Genomic DNA, 21,083 nt, shown 5'->3' with positions numbered 1-21,083 from the left:
CCGGCGCCCCCGAGGCGGCGGCCGGCGCGCTGCGGCCCCGGGCCCCCGGCCCCGCCGCCGCCTCGCCGCCCGGCGCGCCGCTGCCGCACTACCTGGGCGCCTCGGTCATCATCACCAACGGCAGGTGACCTCGCGCAGGGCTGCCCGCAGGGAGAAGCCATAGGCCAGGCCTCGGGCTCCTGTTCTCCAGAGTGCAGCCGAGTTACGAGGGGCGAGCTGTATATGCACGGTTTAAATTAATTTATACAGAGACGACTATTTTAATAGAACGCCGCGGCCGCCTTCTAGATTTTTACGTAGATCCCACCAACGCCGGTGCAGGGGACTGCGGCGCGGCGGGGAGAGAAAGGCCCTCCAGACCTTTGTTCTCCAGGAGCCGGGTTCCGAAGGGGCAGAGCTGAGCGCCCCCTGCGTCCCACGTGTGACCTCAAACTACCCCGTCTTGGGGGCGGACTTGGGTTCCTCACCTTGACATCAGGCTCGCGCGCCCTCGCCTCGTCCCCGATGCTCAGTGGCGGTCCCACCGGGGGACTGCAGGAGCTTCCACCCCGGGGAGAGCCTCTGTAGAGGGGAGAGCCCAGCCTGATACAGTCAGACACGCCGGGGGCCGCGGCCCACCTGGAAGGGGGAGGCCTCCTGAATTCAGGGCGCCCTAGAGGCTTAAGGCAGGGTGTGATAATTGAAGTCCCACGCATCGACAACAACTCTGACGACTTTACAAGTCATTCACGAGTCTCATTAAAAGCTGTTGTCGTTTTAATTTAAGCCTTTTTTCAGTACAAACATCCGCAAGCCCAGACCAAGGGAGTGAATGAACATGGGTGTGCCTCACAAGCACATTCATGAGCTTTTACTTCCTCCTAACCCCTGTGAACTCCTGATGGCACCAAGAATAGCACCTTCCGAATATATGGGATAGGCATTAAATGCAGAAATACAGAGAGCCAGATAGATATTGTCTGAGAATGACATGTGGATGATGATGAGGTGCCCAAGGCGACTGGCTACCCCTGTCGGGTTTGATTGGGAGGCAACATCCCTCTGGCCCACACATACCTGTAATTCCCTAGGCTCGTGTTTGCTACAAGTAATGCTAATAAAGTTAGTTAAATTGCATGTGCAATATGGAAAATTGTCAATGGACTGTGCCCTCGTGGAAGAAGACTCGCTAGAGGGATGGTATAAAAATGGTGTATACATTTTCTTCAGCATTTCCTGCATTTTCTGCATAGCAAGAAAACCCCATGAACATGTCCTGTATGTGACAGGTGAACAGGAATCCTTTTATAAAGCACCAGCAGTGTTTTAAAAATAAACTTCCATTCATTTTTGTCTTACTTTTATATTTTTGCTTCAAGATTTCACCATTTAAAAATCCTACCATGGCTCTGAAATGGACTGATGCATAACCACCGTGTTTCAATTTGCTCCACACTCTAAACACTCCCTCATTGCCCTGTTTCAAAAATGGTTTTCTTTTAGGAAACTCTGCACCTTTCTGAGTGGAAAGATTGTTCACAAATGTCTTCAATTCATTGTTCTGGAATCAGGGCGCACCTATACAGGATTGTTTGCAAAATGTGAAGTGATCGCTTGCCAACCTAGTGTCACACTGAGGGTCTGCCTCATTCTTAGCAGGGCATCAGTAGCCTTATGGTAGGGGTGACATTTGCAAATTTAGGAACATGCGTGGTACAGCAAAGGGACTGAGTCCTAAGAATCGAACGCATACACCTCTATACTGCACTTACCTATACCTCGTTAGCAGCTCTTTGTGCACACAGAAAATAAGCCTGGGGTATTATTTTTTTATGCTTATAAGTCTCATCATTAAACCAGGATTCCTGAAAGGTGCGGGTTTGATGAGCAGGCGACATCACCTGACGTTTTTCAATAAAGTACCACAAAATGCGTTTGTGTCTACCTTGTTATTAATCATTGGGTCTGTGTTCATTAGTAAATACAAACCAAGAAGGCTTTCCAGCAGTTTAAGATCAAAGGTTACTGTGAAAAAATAAGACCATTATAGATTTGCAAATGATAACGTAAACAGTCTTAACAATGAGTATGTACTTGAAAAATGAAATGTGTACTAGGGAAAACTTCCTTGTCTAAACAAACATCGGGGTTTTCATAGCCTAGAACATGAAGGAAGATTCCTATGCAAGCCGGCTTCTGGGCGGCTGGCAGCTCAGTGCAAAGTTAACAGGAATTACCATGGCAACCTAATATTGTTACCTCCATCTTTAAAAGTCTGCACATTTAAGCTGGGGCCATCATTTCTTGACTTCTGTGAGGCTCTGGCAGGGAAGAGGAAGCATTTTAATAAATATGACTCTCTTTCACAAGAGAAAGAAAGAAAAAGAAAGAAAGAAAGGAAGGAAGAAAAAGAAAGAAAGAAAGGAAAGAAAGGAAGGAAATTGTAGTGGGTCCTAACACGTTGACAAAAATGCCAGATCAAAAGGATTTGAGAAATAAACCCAGTTCAAGACTGGCCGGGCCCTCCAAGGGGCCTCCCAGGGAAAGGAATTCCTTTATGTTCGTGGAAGCCCTTTCTAGAAAAGCCATTCCATTCATACCTTTGTAGAGAAGGGAACAGGGTATGAAGAAGGCTGTTCTGAGGAAATCTGCAAGAGCTGGGTATTTTGCACCCCTCACCCCCCAACCCTTTGTCCAGTTTAAAGTCCTATGACCAAGTCTTCCCCCTTGGACCCTAAGGGCGGGAGAGGTTTATACAGTCAATGAATCCTATACAAAGTCTACCCGAAGTTGTAATTTTGTTGTAACTGTAAGACAGTTAAGGTAGATTTGTTGTAACTGTAAGACAGTTAAGGTAGACTGTGGGGGCTGCTACAGATAAAATGGGATAAAAAGAACATTTTCAAATAAATGCCAGAAAACTACAGTAGTTTAAAATCTTAGTGAATTGTAGCCCTTGGGTTATCAAAGAGGCATTATTCAAGCTGTTCCTAACTTAAGTATGATATATAAGGTTAAAATCTTGGGGGGAAAAACTCAAAACAAAAGTCAAGCAGTTCTTACAGAAGAGTAAGAACAACTCTGCAAGAACATAATCTGTTCTTATAGTAAGTTTGTTATATTAAATTTATTTTTCAATTTATATTAAATGGTTATATTAAATTTATTTCTCACCTCAGTTTAAAGGGTTTTTTTACTTTGGGTTTTGCTAACTTTCATTCTCTGGAGTAATAAAATTTTTCTTTTGTATGACACATAACACATTTGTCAAAAACAAATCAAAAACAACAGAAAAAGCACCCGACTTCTCAATACTTAGAAATACATACGTATTCCTTACTATGTAAAACTATTTATTTTGTAAAAATGTTTAAATATGAATAAAGATACTGTTACCAAGAGTAGTTGCCTATTTTTAAAAAATAAAACTGTGGTCAAAATAACAATGAGCACAAACTGTACAGAAAATCTTAAGTTTATTTTGGTAGACTTGCTTCTTATAGGCATTGGTTTAAAGTAATTACTTTTCTGAGGCGATTTTTCGAAAAGGTACAAATGCGGAGGCTTACACTTTTTAAAATTTCAGATGTGCATAGTCGTAACCCAGGAGTGAGGATTCTCCGTGTTCTGACTGTAAAGAGCAAGCAAATCTTCCAGAATGCAAGCCAAAAATGTCTCCCTGCTGCATTCTGAAGCTCCTGGATGAGGCTGGCTTCTCTCCTGGTTCCCAGGCTCGAGGGCAGGGGCAACTACATAGGCCACCCCCAAGGGTGTATGTGCGGGGCCCGGGGACTGGAGGCCGCATGCTCCCCCCACCTTGGCCTGCACCCCCCCAAAGGCCCACTTGCTCCCACATCGGGCAAAGTCTGCAAGAGTGAACCCCACCTACTATTTTGGACCAGACACGAAATCCTTCGACTTCGCCCAGGGTCAAGGGGCACTGCTTTGGCAGGGGCCACGGGAAGGCCTTCTGGAAAATGTGTTTGAGGGAAAACTTGTGCACATTCAGGGGGCGCTTTCCCATGGCTTCCCCTGAAACCCGCGGCCAGCCAGGAAGGAAGGACGTCTTGCCTTTTTTTCTTTTTTTTAACATAACCAGATAGATGCTCAAGGCGCAACCTCTAAACTCGAGAGCAAATCCAGTGCCCTGGAAGCACATGCCAATCCTGAGTTCAGTTGCCATGTTTTAAAGATTATGAAGAAAATGCAACATTTCTGTTAAGACTTTAAAACTCCTTGAGATCAGAGATGGCCAGGTGCACAAAGACCCCCAATCCGTGAGGGTGGTGTAGCGAGTAGATAATTTCCCTAACACGAATAGCTCTAAGGAAGATGCTTTATTCAGCTGTTCTATATGAAGCAGAATTTCAAAAGTCTTTGGTTCATATGAGGCAAGATCGTGTTTACAGAAAACGTAGCATCTGCTTCAAGTCTATTTTGTCCCCCTCAAGACAACTGCGGGCGGCACAAGTAAGAAACAGTCTTGAAAGCACAGAGAACAAGCGGTATGCCCGGAACATCTCCATCTGCCCTGACACGGCCACACATCATTAGTTTTAATTTACAGAAAGGAAATTAAATGATAACATTTTTCCCCCAAAGCAGAACTGTCTAGAATGGGACTTCAGCCGAAAACAAAACATAGCATGTTTTTCATTAAAGAACCCCCCAAAGAAATTCAAACAGTAACAATGGCAGCTCTGAGAGATGACTTGCCTTATATTACAAAGTTTGAGAAATGAAACTTGCAACATTAGCCTGGACATCTTTCCTCTTGATGATATTTTGCAGATGCCCTCTCAAGGGGTGAGTCCATTTGATTTTGGGGTGCTGTGGGCTTTTATTGAAACGTGTTACTCGTTCCAAAAGAAGACTTGGACACTTAGGAGGGAACAATTTTTTTTTTGAGAAAAATAATTCTAATGGAAGCCTTATTTGCAAAAATTACTTCTGAAATTTTTTTAAAGTTACATTTCCAAAAAACACATATTGGGTTGGTGTACTTAACTAAACATGCTATTTTTTTTTTTTTCCCCTTCCTATGGCGCTGCCTGCGCCTGGCTAAAGGTAGGCAGATTTTATACTGAAAACCACAAGTTTCTGGAATTAGCTTGACTGGGTAAAGCTGGGTAGAGCTGGTGCTCGTGCACAATAAGGGGATTCTGTTCAAAGCTGAGGGCTCCATCAAGTTTTCCTTCTACTAATTTCAGTTGGGACTGGCAGGAAGAGAGAAAAGTGGGCAAAAAATTGGCCTTTTAAGGCAGAAAAATAATGTGTGTGATTCACAAGTTCAGCAGAGATAGGAGTGACATGGAAAAAGCATGGAGTGCATCTGGAAATCGCAAATGCATATCAAAAGGTTTCCTTTCTTTTGTTCTTCCACGGAGACTTTTAGGGCATCAGATCTTGAATATCTTCTTTTAAAAGCTTCTCTCTCTCTCTCTCTCTCTCTCTCTCACACACACACACACACACACACACACTCCTCCCTCTTAAATGATGGTGTTCGGTATCAGTTGCATTTTGTTTCTTGGCAATTTAGGGAAAGGGGGGCAAAAATTATGACTTACAGACAAAATGCCACGTACTTCTACATTCTGTGCACCAAACGGTCTTTCAGGAATGCTCCAGATTTCAAAGTGAGCCTACAACGGGCTTAAAAGTTCCAAATCCTCCCTGGTGTGTGGTATGAGTGAGTCCTTGTCTCCAGCTGTTAGGGCCCAATCATCAACCCCCGCACGCACACAAGGCCTCATCAACGCATTAAGGATCTTGAACTTGAGCCCATCCCTTCAGAGTCTGCAGTACATTCAAACTTATGAAAAAGAGAGCTCATAAAATTACTGTCGAAGTAGGTAATCAATTTCCTCTACCAGGTCACTGCAAGCACACCAGTGACACCCATCTTAGCAGCTACTCAGGCCCTGTTGCGGGACCACAAACCACCGGGCCCAGAGGTAACGCTCAGAAGCCTACCATCTTTTCTCTTATTAACAAAAAAAATAAAACGACCAAGTGCCAACGTATGTTCCTAGAGGAAAACGCCTCCCTGGATGCGTATAAACAGTGCTACCAAACCTCTACCTCATCGCTGGCCTGGACCTGGAAGCTATTTTTGATTTGTTTTTTAATAGTCTGGGAGTGAAGGTCTCCACTACCAGGGAAACATCTGAATTATTCCGTTGCTGTTTTCGAAATAAAAAAAAATTTTGGGGGGGGGCAATAAACACACATCCAAGCCCAAGAGGGGAGAAGGATTTCACACGTGTGGTGGTGCTTCACCTGAGCTAAATCTTCCGCTTGGCATCCCTCCGCCCCAGAACATTCGCGAACGCCAAGTAAAATGGCAACAGACAGAACAACATTAAGGAATTAAGCAGGTTAACTGGAGGGAGGCCACGTTTGCCTACAACTCTAAATCCGTTTTCCAGATCCTCGGGCCAGGAAAGGCAGCAGGAATTAACTGGAATGCTCACTGGGGTGGGCTCTGCCGGCCCTCTCACTACCCGGTGGCCCCAGGCAGGCCCCAGGCCTGGCTACTGCTGTTTGGGGATGATCAGGTTTCTCAGCATGTCAAAGGAGTTGCCGTCGGGATGCACGGTCACCACCTCGCCGTCCTCCTCTTGGACCTGAAGGAACCCGGAGTCATCCAGGCCGACTATCCACACCTCTGGCCCCTCGAGGCCTCCCAGGCGGACCCGTTGGCCACTGTGTGTGAAGAACAGCAGAGGGTCAGTGGGAAAGGTAATGCAGCATCTAGAGACAGGTAGCTAAGTACTCACCCCTCCGGCAGAGGGATGGGGGGGGCACGGGAAGGGGGTGGGCCGGATAAAATGCTCCGACTTTCACTGGTCCCACATGAACTGTTTTGATAACTATTAGAAGAATCAGGATGATGGTAATTCCAATAGGGAGTGTAGCCTTTCTCCTAATTCCGATCATCTGGATGATGATTTGCCCCACCTCCTCGCCCTCCAGCACTTTTAAGAACCACTGTGCAATTCTAGGGGTTTGGGGAAAAAGAAACTGAGTTGGAAAGCCCATTTTCTAAAACGAAGCTGGGTACCATCAACGGCAAGTTAAAGTCACTCTAACACTGCTTCTTTTAATGTTTTCCAAATGTACCTGTTGAGTTACATCCTTGTTAGTTTTTAAAAATATAGGTCAACCCCCCCCCCGCCGCCCGCCACTCATTTTTATTTGGAAGAATGTAAAACCTACAGAAGAGTTGAAGAAATAGGACAATGACCCCCAGAATCCCCCTTCACTTATATTCACACCAACTGATAACATTTTCCATATTCGCTTCCCCTCTTCATGCACACACACACATGCTTTTTTGCTGACATTTAAAAATAAGTTGCAGGCATCATGACACTTTATACTTAAATACTTCAGCATGTCCCTCCTAAGAACAATCTCCCACAAAACTAGAATACCATTATCACCCTCAAGAAATCTAATCTCCATATAATAACATCTAGTATAGAGTTCATGTTTAAATTTCCCCCATTGCCCCATTAATATCGTTTGTGGCAATTTCCTCCCATCCAGGATCGAATCATGAATCACATTTTGCATTTGGTTGTCATACCTCTTTAATCTCTAACAAATCTCCGAACTTCTTTTTATTTTTTGTGTTGGAAGACATGGACATTTCTGATGCATTAGAGGCCTGCTGGTACTCACCAGAGTGCTTCTCAAGCTCTGGGTGCACAAGGAGCCCCCAGAGCATGTGTTAAAACACGAATGATCAACCAGCCTGAGTTTCTGATTTAGGAGGCTCAGGGTGGAACCTGAGAATGTGCATTTCTAACATGTTCCCAGGTGAGGGTGCTCCCACGCCCCCTGGGCTCTCGCTTTGAAAACTCTTTGTTATCTAGAATGTTCTACAATTTAACGTGTGTCTGTTTCCTCGCGTTAGGCTCCACTTAAACCAGACACGTGGAAAACTCTCGGGCGAGGTTGTGTCCTTTCCCATAACATCCCACCAGCACGCACGGGATGCTGGTCCATCCTGGGGTTGCTGATGGTAACTCGCTCAACGTGGTGGACACCAGTTTTCTCCATCAGAAAGGTAAAAAATAATTATCTAGGGGCACCTGAGTGGTGCAGTAGGTTAAGCATCTGACTCTCGGTGTCAGCTCAGGTTGTGACGCTGGGGTCGTGGGATCGAGCCCCGCGCTGAGCTCCGTGCTCGGTGCAGAGTCTCCTTGAGACTCTCTCTCCCTCTGCGCCTCCCCTGCTTGCACACACTCTCTCTCTCTCTCTCAAATACATAAATCTTAAAAAAAAAAAAAAAATTACGTAGACCTGTGCTTAGTTTCTTGTTTTAAGATACTGAACTACTCACTTAATAAAGACACTTTAAAAGAATGAAGACGGGCCAGCACTGACCTGTGTACCCAGTACTTATAATAAAGGGGAAGAACGCCATTGGGCCCTTTGTCCTGAAATGTGTCGATCAGTTTCTCCAGCACGGTCACAGTTCTGGCAATGAGACTGTCGGTTCTTAAGGGCTTCAGCTCTGCCCTGTGCTGTTTATTGTATTCTGTGATGAGATCATTGATGCAGATGGTAGGGTTACTGTTACTCACGTTAAATCCGCAGCCTGCACAAAAACAGTTGAAAAGCATGAGCGGCTCAACCTATTGATGGCCTCCCAAGCACCTGGAAGGAGTTACAGCCTTTATCCCCGACTCCCTGCTTCCTTTCCCTCATTTCAAATTTATCATGTCTGGCCACTTAAAGAAAGACTTTTCGGGGCGCCTGGGTGGTGCAGTCGGTTAAGCGTCCAACTCTTGGTTTCAGCTCAGGTCGTGATCTCGGGGTTGTGAGATTGAGCCCCTCAGTGTCTGCTTAACATTCTTTCTCCTTCTCCCTGTGCCCCTATGCCCCAAGCGTTCTGTCTCTCAAATAAATAAATAAATCTTAAAAAAAAAAATGAATGACTTATGTCTTTGGGACCATCTTCCTTTTCATCGTTCCTTTATCATCCTTGTTCGAGGATTATCCCTGTCCACCCCAACCTTGCCGCAGATGGGTTGGGGGGAAAAAACCAGCCAGATTCGATTCAATGAAACAGAAGCTCTGAATGGGGCAAAGCTCCTTGCAGTGGCCTCTGAAACAATACTTCATGTGGTCTCGCCAAGAACTCTAGCTCTGCACTGAGCCCAATATAAAGTACAATCTCTTGTTTCTTTTCCGACTTGAATAACAAAAACACATGCCTGAAAATGCAGAATTTCACTCGGTTCTTAAGGAGTAAACTCTGGATTCAGAGATTTCAAACCTTGGTCATGGCATAACCCTAGAACACATCTTTTTAATACGTTATCCTTGGAAGTCTTTGGTGCTAGGGTTACGCTGCTGGCAAGGGGCCAACCCATGTTCAGTGGCTCTTTTATAGGCTCCTGACCCAGGGCTTCAGGAACGGGAGGTACCAGCAGTGGAGTCTGAACAGGCTTGTCTCTGCCGTTACTTAATACCACCAACCCTCTCCCAGAGAGCTAGAGCCTTCGAGAAGCCAAACCTCAGTTTTCAACAGGGTCCTGAATCAACCTCAAAGAGGTCTTCAATAAGAAATGAAATACTACAAGAACTAAGCAGTGAGATGCTCTTGTTTTCAGTGCCTCCGAGGAAAACACTTCTCCAAATACTCGCCTCTGATGGAATGATGACATTTACAAGAACAGTATTCTTTGGTCAATATTCCGAGCCATTCTCAGTGTGAAGGGAAGGATTGATAGGCCTCAGATTTTTTTTTTTTAAATATACTGGCTATTAAAATACTAAGCAATGTAAATTATATCTGGAAAAAAAAACAAGTAACTATAGCAACAGGGATGAATCGGCAGTTGTCCATTTGTTCATTCAACAACACACACAGTATGGAGCGTAAGGCATTCAATTAAGTGCATATGGTGCTGAACAATCTCCCATATATTCAGAAAATTCCAAGTCCTGGGGAAACAGCAGCACTGACTACTGCCAACTCAGGCCATGTCTTTCCAAAGCCCAGAGAGCACCTCTGTTGGGGACCCTGACTCTTTCCCCAAAGACACCTCCCTCCCCCCATCACCTCCTATGGCCTTAAGAACGTAATAAAAGCCATGAATTCTCCCTACAGGACCACGTTTCCTTTCCCCCATACTGACAGAAGCCATCCCTGGACCTCCTCGACATCTCTGGGCCCGACTTCGGGATATGTGCATCTAGCCTAGCGAACACATTTAAAAATGAGAAGGAGAGCTTGGAGGCTATGAAGCAGTTTGCTCAGAATAATACTGCCCATTGGTGGTAGAGCTGGAAACTTAAGCTTTGCACTTTGGGGCTGGTACTTCCCACAGACACATCATCACACATTTTCTGCTCATTACTCATTTCTGAACATTAAGTTCTCCTGGGCCTTAGGGAGAAGTGGATGCTCGGATGAGCAGGAGCCTGAGAACTTCTGAAATTGTTTCTGAATCCGTCTCCTTGCCTGATATGGACACGCTGAGGGGAAATGGGATTCTGCACCCCACCTTGACCAGCCTGGAGCTTCTTCTGAAGGTCAAAAAAACAAAAAAACCCAAAAAACAAAAAAAACCCACACAACTTTTTCATGGCCTGGGAAGGTCCAATTAAGAATGCAGGAGCACCAGGAGCCCCATCCTTGCAATTAGCTTTCTTTCCTTATTACAAAATGGCATATTAAATGTTTATTTTCACCATTTCTGATTCAACAAGAAGCCGGCGTGTGGAGAGGTGCAATAAAAAACCTGTTTGATGTGGTATCGATTTGGTGGTTTCCATGGCCAGAGACAGGAACGCTAAACCTCTGCAAGGGGCTTTCAACCATCCGGCCTGCTTTGCATACATATTGTGCTCTGTGACTCAAGGCTCAAAGAAAAAGTAATCCCATATGATAATCCACTCCCCTCAAGGTAGCCATGTAAAAACCATTTTTATTTTTGTTTTTATTCATCTAAAAATGTGGAGGAAAGGCTTTCACAACTCACCGATGAGTATATAAAATGTTTCTCCCAAAAGTGTTGAGTTAACCAGAACTCCACCAAGCTTCATGAGGTCACTGTAATAAATATCGTTGGGCCACTTCACTCGTAGGTTGATATCCTAAAGGAAAATCTGCACGTTAATCAAGCAATCACGGGACACAAAGGGGCCGGAAGAGGTCATCCAGCTAAAAGGAAGATGAGCCGGATACTCTCGAATCTAATGGAACATGGGATCTCATCCTCGCTTCTTGTTCTGAGGGCTAATCCCTTCTCTGGGACAATCCAGTGGTCAAGGACCACCTTGGGGCCAGGAGAGAGACCTACAGAACGTATCTGGTGTAAATCCTGGGTTCTCTCCACACCCCTGCACTCTTCATTATCCCAGGCCAGGCATGGTCGTTTTCTTGTGCTTTGCTTTATTGTGCTTCATGGGCACTGTGTTTCTTACAAATTGAAGGTCGGTGGCAACCCTGAGTTGAGCAAGTCTATCAGTGCCATTTGTCCAACGGTATTTGCTCCCTTTGGGTCTCTGTGTCACGTTTTGTTAATTGTCACATTTCAAACTTTTCCAATCTTTGTTACGGTGATCTGTGATCAGTGATTATGACTTGCTGAAGGCTCCAGTGATGGTTAGCATTTTTGGGCAATAAAGTATCTTCTAATCAAGGTAGGTACACTGTTTTTTTAGACACAATGCTATTGCATACTTAATAGACCACAGTGTAGTGTAAACATGACTTTTATATGCACCGGGAAACCAAAAACTCCTTTGACTCACTTTATTGTGGTGATCTGGAACCAAACCTTCAAGATCTCCAAGGGGTTCCCATGTCAATGGCCACCCCCACTGAGTACCTACCGTGTGCGGGTGAGGGGGGAGGCAGGGAGACCGAAATACGCTCAGGGTTCTTTTTCCTTAAGGAGCTCATGCTCGAGAGAGAAAGATGCCCCAAATTAACCACTGTCACAAAAGGTGGGTAGAAATATCTCAAGTAGAATCCTAGAGAGATACAGAGAAGGAACCCGGTTCACTGGATTATCACCGAGGGCCTCAAAGAATTGCCAACAGTCAACCAGAAATAGAAACTGATTTGTTCTGCGGCTCACTGCCTCTCCATCCAGAAGCAAACCTGGGCAGCCCGGCCTGGGGCCCTCGGTCACAGTCACAGTGGAATGGTCCAAGGGTGGACCCTGCCTTGAGCTGGTCCCCCCAGACCCCCAACTCTTGCTGTGATTTTTAAGCGGGGAAACAGAGACTGGGTGAGACTCAGTGGGTGCTGGAACTGCCCAGCCTCCGGGGCCTGGGGCTGGCAGCCAGGTGGTCCATGTGTGGGTAGAGGAAGAAAATCTGGAAGAAAGACACTCAGCATAATAAACCAAAAGATTGCAGCGTAGCAGGTGGCCTCTGATCCCACAGGGCTAGCTCTTCCGTCACGGAGGGCCCGCCCGGCCCCGAGCCCCATCTCAGCTCTGGTCTGTGTGTCACTTAACACCAAACCCACATGGGGGTACTAGATTCACCTCTATTGAACAAGGAAGAAACTGAAGCGGAGAGAGATGGCCTGGCTTGCTTGAGGTTACACTCGGAAGCGGCAGAGCTGGGATTCGAACCCGGGGCTTTCTGACACCAGGCCCCTGGGTGCTTAACACTATGCTACGTAGCCTGCTGCTTCCAAGAAATCCCTTCCTTTCCCTCGGACAAAGGCTTCTTTGTATGGTGGCCAGTTAGAATGCGTTTCTGTTCTTCAGAAGCTCGTCTGCCCTAGCGTGTAGTGCTCGATGGTGAGGGGAAGAAACGCAGAAGCACCAAAGAACAAAAGCATAGACAAGATGCGGGTGTGCGCCATGACCTCTACCTGATTAGGGAGCTTCATAGTTTTTTCTGTTGTAGAACAGGGATCTCAGTGGGGGCCGGAGCAAGGAGGCCTTCTGCCACCTTGTCCCAGGGGACACCAGGCGACACAGAGGAGACATTTCTGGTCACTCTCTCAGGTCCCCTTCTTTGTCCTCTCTTGCCTTCCCACGTCCCTTTGTGCCCAGCACAGTCCCTGCCCAAGCTTGGAAACTGCTCCCCCAGCATGTGGGTGGCCGCTTTCCTCTGCACTGGCCCTGCCCCTGGGCTCTTGTTTTACTTCACATTTTCGGACCTAGTTAGTTAATGCTGCAGAGCTTAGGAAATCGTGGGTTCTCGTGCAGGTAAACAATGACCTCTGTTTCAAGATGAAGAGAAAGGCTGCATGCTTATTTTTCACCATCTCAATGATTTATTCAAACAGCTGCGGTTGGCAGTCCTCCCAGGATAAAACACCAGGTTAGGCCCTTTGGGACCAACATAAAACTAACCGTGCATTCAAGGAGCTGGTTGCTTTACAGGAGATGGTACAGGAGGACAAATAACCCTGCTTCCGAGCAATCCATGGGAGAGACCATGAAAGCGGCTCAGAATTTCAAAATGCCAAAAGGTTAGTTAGAGGAGGGAGTTTGTAGCTAGAAGTTTCTGGGAATGGCACTGGAGCTGGGCCTCCCAGGGCAAACAGAACTTGCAAGTGCGGGGAGGAGAGCAGAAGCAGGAGTGTGGGGGTGGAGGGCTCCCGGCGCCCAGCGGGGACCTCTGAGACAGAAGGAACAGAGGGACGGACAGCCGGCAGTGCAACGAGGGTTCTGGAAGGAATCGCGGGCATTCCCGGGACACCGCTTCTGGTCCAGGGAGACGGGCACGATCTGTGTGCTGATGGGGACATCCGGCCAAGGATGTAAGAGAGGCAAACTCTCTGCAACTGGGGCCTATTCCAACCATCTTGGAGCTGTGCTGTGTAGGCCAAATGGCTCTGTTCAAAAGAAACACTAAGGGGAAGGGGGCAACTGGGAGATGGGCATTAAGGAGGGTACGTGATGGAATGAGCACTGGGTGTTGTAGGCAACTGATGAATCACTAAATTCTACCTCTGAAGCTAATAATACACAATATGTTCATTAAATTGAATTAAAAAAATTTTTTTAAAAACACTAAGAAAGTAAACCTTTTTTTTTTAAATTTTTTTATGGAGTTGTCTCTGTATCTTTTTTTTTTTTTTAAAGATTTTATTTATTTATGTGTTAGAGAGAGCACGCATGAGAGGGGTTTGGGTCAGAGGGAGCAGCAGACTCCCCGCCGAGCAGGGAGCCCGATGCGGGACTCGATCCCGGGACTCCAGGATCATGACCTGAGCTGAAGGCAGTCACCCAACCAACTGAGCCACCCAGGCGCCCCTAAGAAAATAAATCTTAAAAGTTCTCATCACAGGGGGAAAAATGTTTTTTGGTGACCCTAGGAGGTGAAGGAGGTTAACTTACTGTGGTAATCAGTTCATAATATATGTATGCCAAGTCACTATGCTGCACACCTCAAACTTACACAGTGGGGGCTGTCAATTCTATCTCAGTAAAACTAAAAATAAAACAAGAATAAGCCCAACCCCTAGCCAAAGTCACATCACACAGGTGTGACTGAGCTGCAGGACTGCAGACACAGGACAGGAACTCAGGTGGGAGCTCCTTAAGGATAAGGAGGGACACACGCCCATCAGGTGCAGCCCCCCCCCCCCCCCCCCCCCCTCCAGGGCAAGCTTCCCACCTCACATCCTGCTGCCCGCAGTGCCTGGCACGGCCTCCTGGCTAGCAGGCACTCAGAGAATGCTTGCTCAGTTAACAAGCGAGGCTGCAAGGTCACAAAGCCAAGAAAAAGCTAAACAGAGTAATTTAAATTTTAAATTTTATTTATTTTATTTTTTATTTCTTACTTGTTTCCTACCGTTTTTTAATTTCCTTTTTTAAATTTAAATTCAATTAATTAACATAGTGTCTTATTAGTTTCAGAGGCAGAGTTCAGTGATTCATCAGTCTTATATAACACCCTGTGCTCATCACATTATATGCCCTCCTTAATGTCTATCACCCAGTTACCCCATCCCACCCCATCCCATCATTTTATTTTTTTTAAAGAAGATAATAATGCTTTATAATAGTTTGCATGGAATGATTAATACTATTTTTGCATGTTTTTCTTAATATTGTTCTTCCTTTTTTTAGAAGATAATGTTTTATAATAGTTTGCATGAAATTAATACTATTTTTTGCATGTTTTTCTTAGCATTGTTCTTTTTTTAAAAAATTTAAATTCAATTTAGTTAACATATAGTATATTCTTAGTTTCAGGAGTAGAATTTAGTGATTCATCAGTTGCATATAACATCCAGTGCTTGAGGGTTGCTGGAGGGGGGGTTGGCAGGGTGGGGTATGGGGTGATGGGCATTAAGGAGGGCATTTGATGTAAATTTTAATTTTCTTTAAAAGGCAGACACTTAACTGGCTGAGCCACCCAGGCAACCTGACATAAATTTTAAATTATTTTCCTAAGACTAACGAACCTGCCGCTAGGGCTAAAAATATTTCCCCCCACAACAGAACTTTATCTTCTCACCTGCCCTCTGTGAGGCAAAATGTCTCGTTCAGGGGCTGCAGGCTGACCTGTGAAGGTGTGTGACAGTCGGATGAGCCCAGGCCCTTGGGATACAGAGGGCAAGGATGCTGAACGCTGGTCATAAATGTCACCTTTCAGTGTGCGTGCCAGGGACTTGATGTGACTTGGGAAACACATACCCCAGTCTTATACACGGTGACCATGAGGACATGACCACACTGGAGGGGAGGGCTGCTTCCCTGTTAAACACGAGGACAGGCCCCTTTGAAAGTCATGATCTTAGCCTCTCACTTCAGGAATTAATACTATAATTGTGTTTGGCCTGAGAGAAGAAATGTAGGTAGGAGGGAGGCCCGGGAGGACCCATGAAATTTGTCCAGGAAAACTGCATTAATCACCCTCTTGTCTCTTTACTAACTGACACAGCAGCATCCGATGGTAATGATGAAGCACCCCTGTCCCTACAGCGGGGAGCAGACACCCCAAATGAACCTGCACTTTGAACCTGGGCAGCCACAGACAAGGGTCGTTCTGCTACGCATGGACCGTGCTAAATGAAGATAGGGAATGAGAAGGTTGTTTAGGTCCACACAATAAGCCTTTTTGCCAGAAAACACAACAGTGTGGTATGTCAGTCCAGTGTGCTTCAATTAAGGGGGTGGGGGGAGGAGAGGCTTGAGCAATCTGACAACAGCACAGTAAGGGAATTCTGGGAAATAAACCCATCCCGGCGACCCCAGAGCCAAGCTATGAGCTGACAGTGCTTTTAAAACTCCAGGAGCACTCTGCTGCCTGCTTTGCGAAGAGCAGCCTGAAACTCTACACGCAGCGGTCATTCAGATGCATCCACACACCAACCTCAACTGAGATCTGCACCCAGGGTGGGCAAATCGCACCTACCTGGTACTCAGCGATGGACCTCACCGCCTCCACCACGGCCAGGGACATCAAATGCTGGACGAATGGGATTCTCTGTCCCAGCTGGGATCTCAGTGGGATGGAGATGAGCAGGGTGGACAGAGCGCATCCCATGGGGCTCAGCCAAGCGTTTGCTCCCCGCCCTGGAACACAGAGGGCCCCCCATCAGGAGAGTGGCCACCCTGCCACGTGAACAGTCAGATGCATGCAGCACCCGAAAATGGGCCCAGGACTCAGAGCCCCACGTGTAATCAACCTGCACTGATGAAGATGCTTGGAGGTTCTGGGGTGAACTCAAGAACAGAGAAGCGTTTTAAAGTCTGGCGCTGTGTTCCTGAACAAGTGTCTGATAAGTAGCTGAATGTTCTGCCTCAGTGAGCACATCATTTACGCTTTGATGATTCAAAGTCCTACAGGGTCTGAACATGACTGTCAGCTTAATTGTCACCATCTGGTAATGCTGGCAAAAACAGAGACAGTGGGGAAACCGGACTGAGTCTGTCCTGGTCCAGGAGAGGTCCTGGACACCACAGTTTAGAAGTGACCCGTATTGTGGTGATGGTCCCACAACCCTGTGAATATATTAAAAACCCCAGAATTGTATACTTTAATTGGGGAACTGTATGGTCTGTGAATTATATCTCACTGTTACACGGGGGGAAAGAAGCAGACTTTAAAAAGTAATCCCTGATATTAACTCTCGAGATTATTTTTCCTAAGATAGAAGTCAAGAAAATAAAATGCTCAAAATGAGAGGTATAATCCAAAAATGAGAGGTATAATCCAAGTTCTTCTATGTTCTTTTTTTTTTTTTAACCACCGTATTGAGCCCCCCACCCCCAGCTTTGGGTAAAATGAATTTTCTCTTTGAGTTATGTTCAAAAGACGTGTTCAAAGGAAAGAAGTGGAAAACAGTGGATTTCTTATTTCGTTGCTCCTTCTGAGAAAGGCATAAGAGCCTCTGAGAGTTAAAAGCACGTTTGGGTTGGCCTGGCACCGGCGGGAGCGGGGGCCAAGTGCCTCCGGCAGGACCACTAAGCACAGAGTCTGCTTGCGGTTGGACCCCAAGTGGATTCTGGGAGGATGCGGGCTCTCATTTCTGAGGGTCTCGGGGTCAGCAGGTGGCAGAAGCTCGGATCAGTCCTTGGCTTCTCTGTGGTCACTTTGTGAAGGGGCACTGACCACTGGTCATGGAATTTCCAGTGCGGCTGGGGTGGGGGCTGGCAGACGAAAGGGCTCTCCATGGGACACTCAACAGGAACCCAGAAGGCACCTCCCGGAGAACCTTCAGGCAAATAAATGTCTCTATAACACAGTAACGATTCACACACTGCAATGCCCAGAATGTGTCAGGAAGAATTTACAAGATGTAGGTGATGGTATGTTAAAACCATCCCCAGCAAATGTCCAGTGATTAATAACCATCTCCACTGGAGAGAAAGCTTTAATTCTACCAAAACTCAGTCTTCTGATCAATTTCCCCCCCTCTTCCTCCATTTTAGGGGGTGTGAAAACAAGCACTCCTAATGGGAGTCTTCTCCGTGATCAGCACACACAATCAATGGGCAACCTGGCCACAAGGAGCCACAGATTTTAAAGAGCAGAACAACAGAAATGATAACAAAAGATGACTGACCTTTGCCCTGCGTTTGGCGGACTGCGATGGCTATTAACCCCATTTCCTGCGGGATCTCAAACATCAATCTGCAAACGGTGGGAAAGACTGGTCAGCCAGAACAGGGACATGACAGCAGAGCCTACGGCTCAGACGAGAGGAGGACCCTATGCACACTCATCTGCGGGGCTGTGTGGGGAAGAAAAAGGGCCCTTTCCCGGGTTTCGAGGGATACTGACCCCATTCCCAGCCTCTGTAGTGATAACGAAGGAGAAGAGACAAAGAAAACACCATTGAATCAAAAAAGATTGGGGTTGGGGTGCCCGCCTGAGCTGTTAGTTCATTTAAGATGTTGTTTGATTCCATTTCTTTGGAATATCCTATCGGAAAGTTCTTTCTTCCCCTCTGATGTGGTGTCCCTTACTCCGAGTGACAACTAGCAGTTCCTGACATTTGTTTCTACTTACGGTGCGTTTCTGTCCAAACACTAGACCATAATCATAACAGAAGTTTCTGATTATTCAGAAAGCCAATATGGTGGCAATAAAGCCGTTTAAAAGATACACTATCCCCTGAGAACTAATTATGTTTTAACTATAGTAAATAAATCTACACCTTCTGAGAAGTCCGGAGAACCATGGATCATTTTAGGCTTGAGTTCTGCTTTTAAAATGGTTTCATTTAAAAGAACGCAAACTTCCCTTTGGGGATAAGCAGAAAAATGCCTTATATCTCCACCAAATGGGTCAACATTAACCTTTTTTTTTTTTCTTCAGAATAGGAAAGGGGGTGGAAAACAATCCCTCACACCGAGAATTTCCTCCCAGCTACTTTCTACATATTTTAACTCCGTGTTAGGAAGGCTTTCCTCTGCATTCCCAGAAGTTGCTGACCAGGTACTGAGCGGGCACGGTTCATGGTGGGATTTATTAAACAGAGCCAAAATCGAGTTGGTCCACTGTCCGTGCAGCTGCCAGGGACTCTCTGAAATACTTTTGGGGGAGGGAAGAGGCAGGGGAGGGAGGATGGAGAGATGGTATTTGTAGGACCTTTCCAGTAAGAGTTTCCAGGGTTCCATAGCAGCGCCCGAGCCAAGGAGAAAGGGCCCTGGACCCCCGCTCTGGTGGTTCTTCAGCTGCTCTCAGGGCTCGGGGCAGGGAGTGAGAGGTCTACACAGGGTAAGAGGAGAAATACACTTAAAAGCAGAGAGCAACAACACAGTGCCTCCCCGCGCACACTGGCCAACAGAGTTGGGCACCGGTGTGCAGACTGCGGTCACGAGGAGCCCAGAAGACCCCTTCGCTTGCAAAGAGGAGCCTGGCCACGTCGGGAGGGGGCCGGCGGGTCCCACAGGCACAGGGCATTCCCAGCGAGCAGGCTGCCTTGTCCACTTTTCATCGTACAAGAAGCACAGCTCCAGAAGTATTTCTCTTGGACACCATGAATAACCCATTGAGACCGACGGTTCCTATACACTGGTGGGCTCCAAGAATAAAGCGTCCTTTTCTTGGGTTGGACCAGTGGAAAACAGAGAAGGAATCTTTGTCTGTGCCAAGACATTAACACTGTCTTCTTGGAGCCTCGTGCTTTCCAGAAAGTTCCGGCAGCCCCTCACCTGGGCTCCGAAGGCTTCGGGTGGCAGTTAACACACTTTTCTAGGGGAGTGGGGGGGGGATGATTTGGCACACTGTGAGCAGACTGCAAAAGCCCTTCTCAATGGCAGGCCATCTAGGATGTTCTTCAAATAAACATGTAGACAGTAGACAGTCGTGTCTATAAGCCAGTGATGGTGATGGTGGAATTAGGCGAGGGGATGGGGGAGGTTTAGAAACCAACACAGACTTCTAGAACAAAGAGAAATGATTAAGGGAACATATGCACTCAACTGCTGGAGGTTTGGCAGCAGTTAACAGGGCATATTGATGAGAAGACGGAGTTTGTGCAGCTGAAGGCCAAGAGGAAATTTCTGCAGGAGGGGACAACGGGGGAGGGAGGTAATGCTCAGTTTGAGACAACTAGAGGCCGTCAGATTTATTTGTGCCATCTGAGATAACTCTGGGGGCCAAACCACATGGCTCATGGTCAACAAAGAGGCATTTATGAACTTCACGAATTTTGCATTTCTGAAAATGAAGTCGCCGGAGTTTGCTTTAGCAAAGGAGACACCATAAATGCTTCTCCATCCCGGGCTGATGATGTTCTCACAAAAGGAAACAGGAAAAAAAAAAAAAGAAGAAGAAGAAATAGGAGGGGGTAACCTAATGATCGGGTCCCTGCTGCTGTGGATTTTCTTTCCTCATTTGCGAAGGCTGTGGAATGAGAGGTTTCTGTGCCCGGCAGCTCAGCGCGCTCCCTCGAGTTTACGAACGGGGCGTGTGGGGAAAGTGCTCCGTCTTTCTACTCTGCTCCTGCGTCTGAAACATCCAGACCCCAAAGGGTCACTTTGCCAATGTGACCATTTTGGTTCCCGAGGACATCACAGCACCTCGTGGGTGCCCTGCCAACGGGAACGTCCTGAATTTCACCAGGTGGTTGGAGTAAAGCTTTAAGAATTAAGACTAAGCTAGGAGACAGGCCAGTAGGAACCTGTGTGAAAATTCTGAATGAACAAGTGAAAGAACGATTTAAATTCAGACCCAGTCGATCCATTGGGGGGATTCAAACCTAAGGAAATGGTCCACATTCACCACAGTGCTATAAAAGTAAAAATGTGGGAATCACCTAAGTGTCCAACAGGTAAATGTTGAGTACACCGTGGTAGGTGAAGTCAATGGAATAATTCACGGTCATTAAAAATGATAGTTATCAGGGCGCCTGGGTGGTTTAGTCGTTAAGCGTCTGCCTTGGGCTCAGGTCACGATCCCGGGGTCCTGGGATCCAGTCCCTCATCAGGCTCCCTGCTCCGCGGGAAGCCTGCTTCTCCCTCTCCCCCTCCCCCTGCTTGTGCTCCCTCTCTCACTGTGTCTCTCTGTCAAATAAATAAATAAAATCTTCTTTAAAAAATGATAGTTATGAAGAGTATGTGGGAAGAAATGCTTTCAACACTCTGCTAAATAAAAAAAGCCATAAAAAAACTACATATACTTTTATTCCAACAATGTAAAATTCATAG

At 46.4% G+C, this 21,083-nt stretch overlaps 1 protein-coding gene across 6 annotated transcripts in view; it reads right to left on the bottom strand.

The window, feature by feature from the left end:
- Positions 1–3,438: 3,438 nt before the first annotated feature.
- Positions 3,439–21,083, bottom strand: part of HLCS (holocarboxylase synthetase) — a 229,498-nt gene continuing 211,853 nt past the window's right edge. For 5 of the 6 annotated variants that reach the window (XM_073890607.1, XM_073890584.1, XM_025871546.2 and 2 more), the window contains 5 exons: positions 17,993–18,060; positions 16,339–16,499; positions 10,983–11,097; positions 8,377–8,590; positions 3,439–6,687 (listed from right to left, as the gene is read on the bottom strand). In XM_073890607.1, the coding sequence (XP_073746708.1) occupies positions 6,516–6,687; positions 8,377–8,590; positions 10,983–11,097; positions 16,339–16,499; positions 17,993–18,060 (730 nt within the window). In that variant the 3' untranslated portion in view covers positions 3,439–6,515. Of the gene's footprint in view, positions 6,688–8,376; positions 8,591–10,982; positions 11,098–16,338; positions 16,500–17,992; positions 18,061–21,083 lie in introns of those variants that run through there. The other variant, XM_073890678.1, reaches the window with a different exon arrangement.

The sequence above is a fragment of the Callorhinus ursinus genome, unplaced genomic scaffold (genome assembly GCF_003265705.2).
Source record: "Callorhinus ursinus isolate GAN/ISIS: 27379988/994484 unplaced genomic scaffold, GSC_fseal_2.0 scaffold1, whole genome shotgun sequence".
NCBI lineage: Eukaryota > Metazoa > Chordata > Mammalia > Carnivora > Otariidae > Callorhinus > Callorhinus ursinus.
The sequence above is the reverse complement of the archived record's forward strand: the minus strand, read 5'-3'. Positions and strand labels throughout refer to the sequence as shown.